At 40.9% G+C, this 2,651-nt stretch overlaps 1 protein-coding gene across 1 annotated transcript in view; it reads left to right on the top strand.

The window, feature by feature from the left end:
- Positions 1-1,857, top strand: part of pcyox1l (prenylcysteine oxidase 1 like) — an 8,390-nt gene extending 6,533 nt beyond the window's left edge. Inside the window, exons 6-7 of the mRNA XM_032533740.1 lie at positions 528-939; positions 1,391-1,857. Of these exons, the coding sequence (XP_032389631.1) occupies positions 528-939; positions 1,391-1,640 (662 nt within the window). The 3' untranslated portion in view covers positions 1,641-1,857. The remainder of the gene's footprint in view (positions 1-527; positions 940-1,390) is intronic.
- Positions 1,858-2,651: the final 794 nt, after the last annotated feature.

Here is a 2,651-nt window from a genome sequence, read left to right as displayed (position 1 = left end):
CTCGGTTTACACCTATCGCCATTTCTAGCCACTGGGGGACCATAGGCAGGCTGGGGGACCTCATATTAATGTTTAAAAAAAACTTAAAGTGAAATTTTCATGCCATTGGACCTTTTTAAAATGTGGCATAACTGGGGCCAACACAAGTATGGAAGTAAAGAAAGGTCATGATGATTTGACTTTTATAGCAACTGAATACCTCATCGTGAATTTTAACCACATCTATAAACTTGCTGTAGACATTTAAACACCACTGAAGTGAAAGCACTGCGATATTTATCTTTGAAAGCCATTTACAGTATCTGAATTTATTTGGTTTACATCCCTACCTTGTTGTGTCAAAGAAATGCATGTTTACCATTGCAGTGGGTGGACATTAGCATGATGGCATCTGGAGACATGAGAAATGTGCTGGATTTTTCTGGATTATATCTGCCAGTAGATTTACTCGGGGACTGATGTAGCTAAATTTGAATCTGATTCATGTTGTGCAATGTTGACATAGATTGTGTTTATTTGCCTGACAGGGGACGAGCCCCAGTACCAGCTGAGCTTCACCACGGCATCAGAGACAAGATCAGAGCTGTATGACATTGTAGTGTTGGCCACGCCCCTCCAGGCCAGTGTCAGGTCTGGAGTCCAGTTCCAAGGTTTCACTCCTCCCTTTGACGAGCTCCCCGGCAACTATCACAGCACTGTGGCAACCATTGTCCATGGTTACCTCAACACTTCTTTCTTTGGTTTCCCGGACCCTCGCCTCTTCCCCTTTGCCAGTGTTTTGACAACTGAGACGCCTGATCTGTTTTTCAACAGCGTGGCAAGCGTTTGTCCCGTCAACATCTCGACAGGCTTTCGACGTAAGCAGCCACAAGAGGCCGGAGTCTATAAAGTGTTCTCGCCACAACCTCTGGAAAAGACTCATCTCAAAACCCTGTTCAGGTTAGCCACTTCCTTTCTGGCAAAGTAATCCTAGCATTAACTAGGGCTGCAACTAACTATCATTTTCAATATGGTGATTATCTTTTATTATTAATTCATTGATTCAGAAAATAGTGAGAAAAGCCATAATATTAATATTTAAAAATTCCCCAAATTGACATATTTAAATTGCTTGTATTGTCTGACCAACTATCCCAGATATATTCGATTTACTGTCATAAAAGATATTTGCATTTGAGAAGCTGGAGCCAGAAAATGACTTAAACAATTAACTGATTATCAAAATTGTTGCTGATTCCTTTTCTGCCAGTCGCCTAATTAATCAATTAACTGACTATTTGTCTCAGCTCTAGTACCGACCAGCTAAAACAATTCCTTTGGATACATTCTGCTCATTCATCATTAAAGCATATAACCAACGTTTATCCTTTACTGTACCTCGTAATCTCAGGTCATACTACTCCGTTCAGGTGACAGAGTGGCAGGCCTACCCTTGTTACGGCAGCAGCCAGGGACTGCCGCCTGTGGAGCTCCACCCCAATCTCTACTACCTCAACGGCATCGAGTGGGCCGGCAGCGCCATGGAGATGAGCTCAGTGGCGGCCAAGAACATCGCCCTGCTGGCTTACCACCGCTGGAACAGACAGACGGACATGGTGGACCAGAAAGATCTCATGCACAGAATCAAGACTGAACTTTAACCTGATTAACTGAAAGCCTTATCGCATCACTAACCTGATGTGCATGAAAACGCCTGCATTGGGGTACATTTTACAGTTGACTTGTGAAAAGTCTCCAGTGGCAAAGTGTATATAGAGACAAGTTATATATTACCACATACATCTAGTTCACTGAATTAATGATACATATGTTGAACATAATCTGACCTGCCTTATCTTAAATATACTTAAACATACATCAGAAAAACAGTATCAAAGTCATATCAAGTCTAAAACTAATTTTAATCGCACCACTATAGACAGCTGTTGTACTGCGCAACTGTCCAAAGACCAGTTTGATTTTGTGCCAGAGACAAGAAATGCAGATATATGAAACATTTTTCAGTATTGGTTGAGGATTGATTGCTAATGCTAGTTAGTGGTTTCAACCAAAAATTCAGCTGCAGGCAGCTTTTCTTTGCCAAGAAATAATAAAACAGAGTGACCGTGGAAAACATCTAATAATATTAATCTTAGTTGGAAGTAAATGGACTGTTAGGAGACACTGTTTTATTGAGTTTCTGGTAGTCTGTATCAACGCCAGTTAATATGGGTACTAGTCTAAAGTTACTGGTACTGCTCTGTGTAAATAAAAAGTTGTGTGTCTAAGTCAAGAAAACCGTCTTGAAATCAAGATTGAGAGCATGAATGAGACTCTTCTAAATGGCTGCTTTTTGACTGCGCTGTGACAGCTGTAAGATATTCGTCAGGTCACTGATTTAACTGCCTTTAGGCACATGAACCAGCCTTCTGTCATATAAGCAAAAACAACTGCAGCACTGCTATGACTAATACTGTCTATACATTTAAAGACTGTCAATGGAGTTATTATTGGTCCGGACTGCACAAGGAGATCTCATTAATCTTAGATTAGATCTTTGTAAAAAATAAAATTGTTATTTGGTGACTCATGGTAGTGGCCACTGGTGCTATGCTCTATCGCCCCTTTCATCAGACTGTTTCATTATCTCCCCTTCCTGCTGCTTTTGTTGC

The sequence above is a fragment of the Etheostoma spectabile genome, chromosome 13 (genome assembly GCF_008692095.1).
Source record: "Etheostoma spectabile isolate EspeVRDwgs_2016 chromosome 13, UIUC_Espe_1.0, whole genome shotgun sequence".
NCBI classification, from domain to species: Eukaryota; Metazoa; Chordata; class Actinopteri; order Perciformes; family Percidae; genus Etheostoma; species Etheostoma spectabile.
This window is presented reverse-complemented; position numbering and strand designations above follow the sequence as displayed.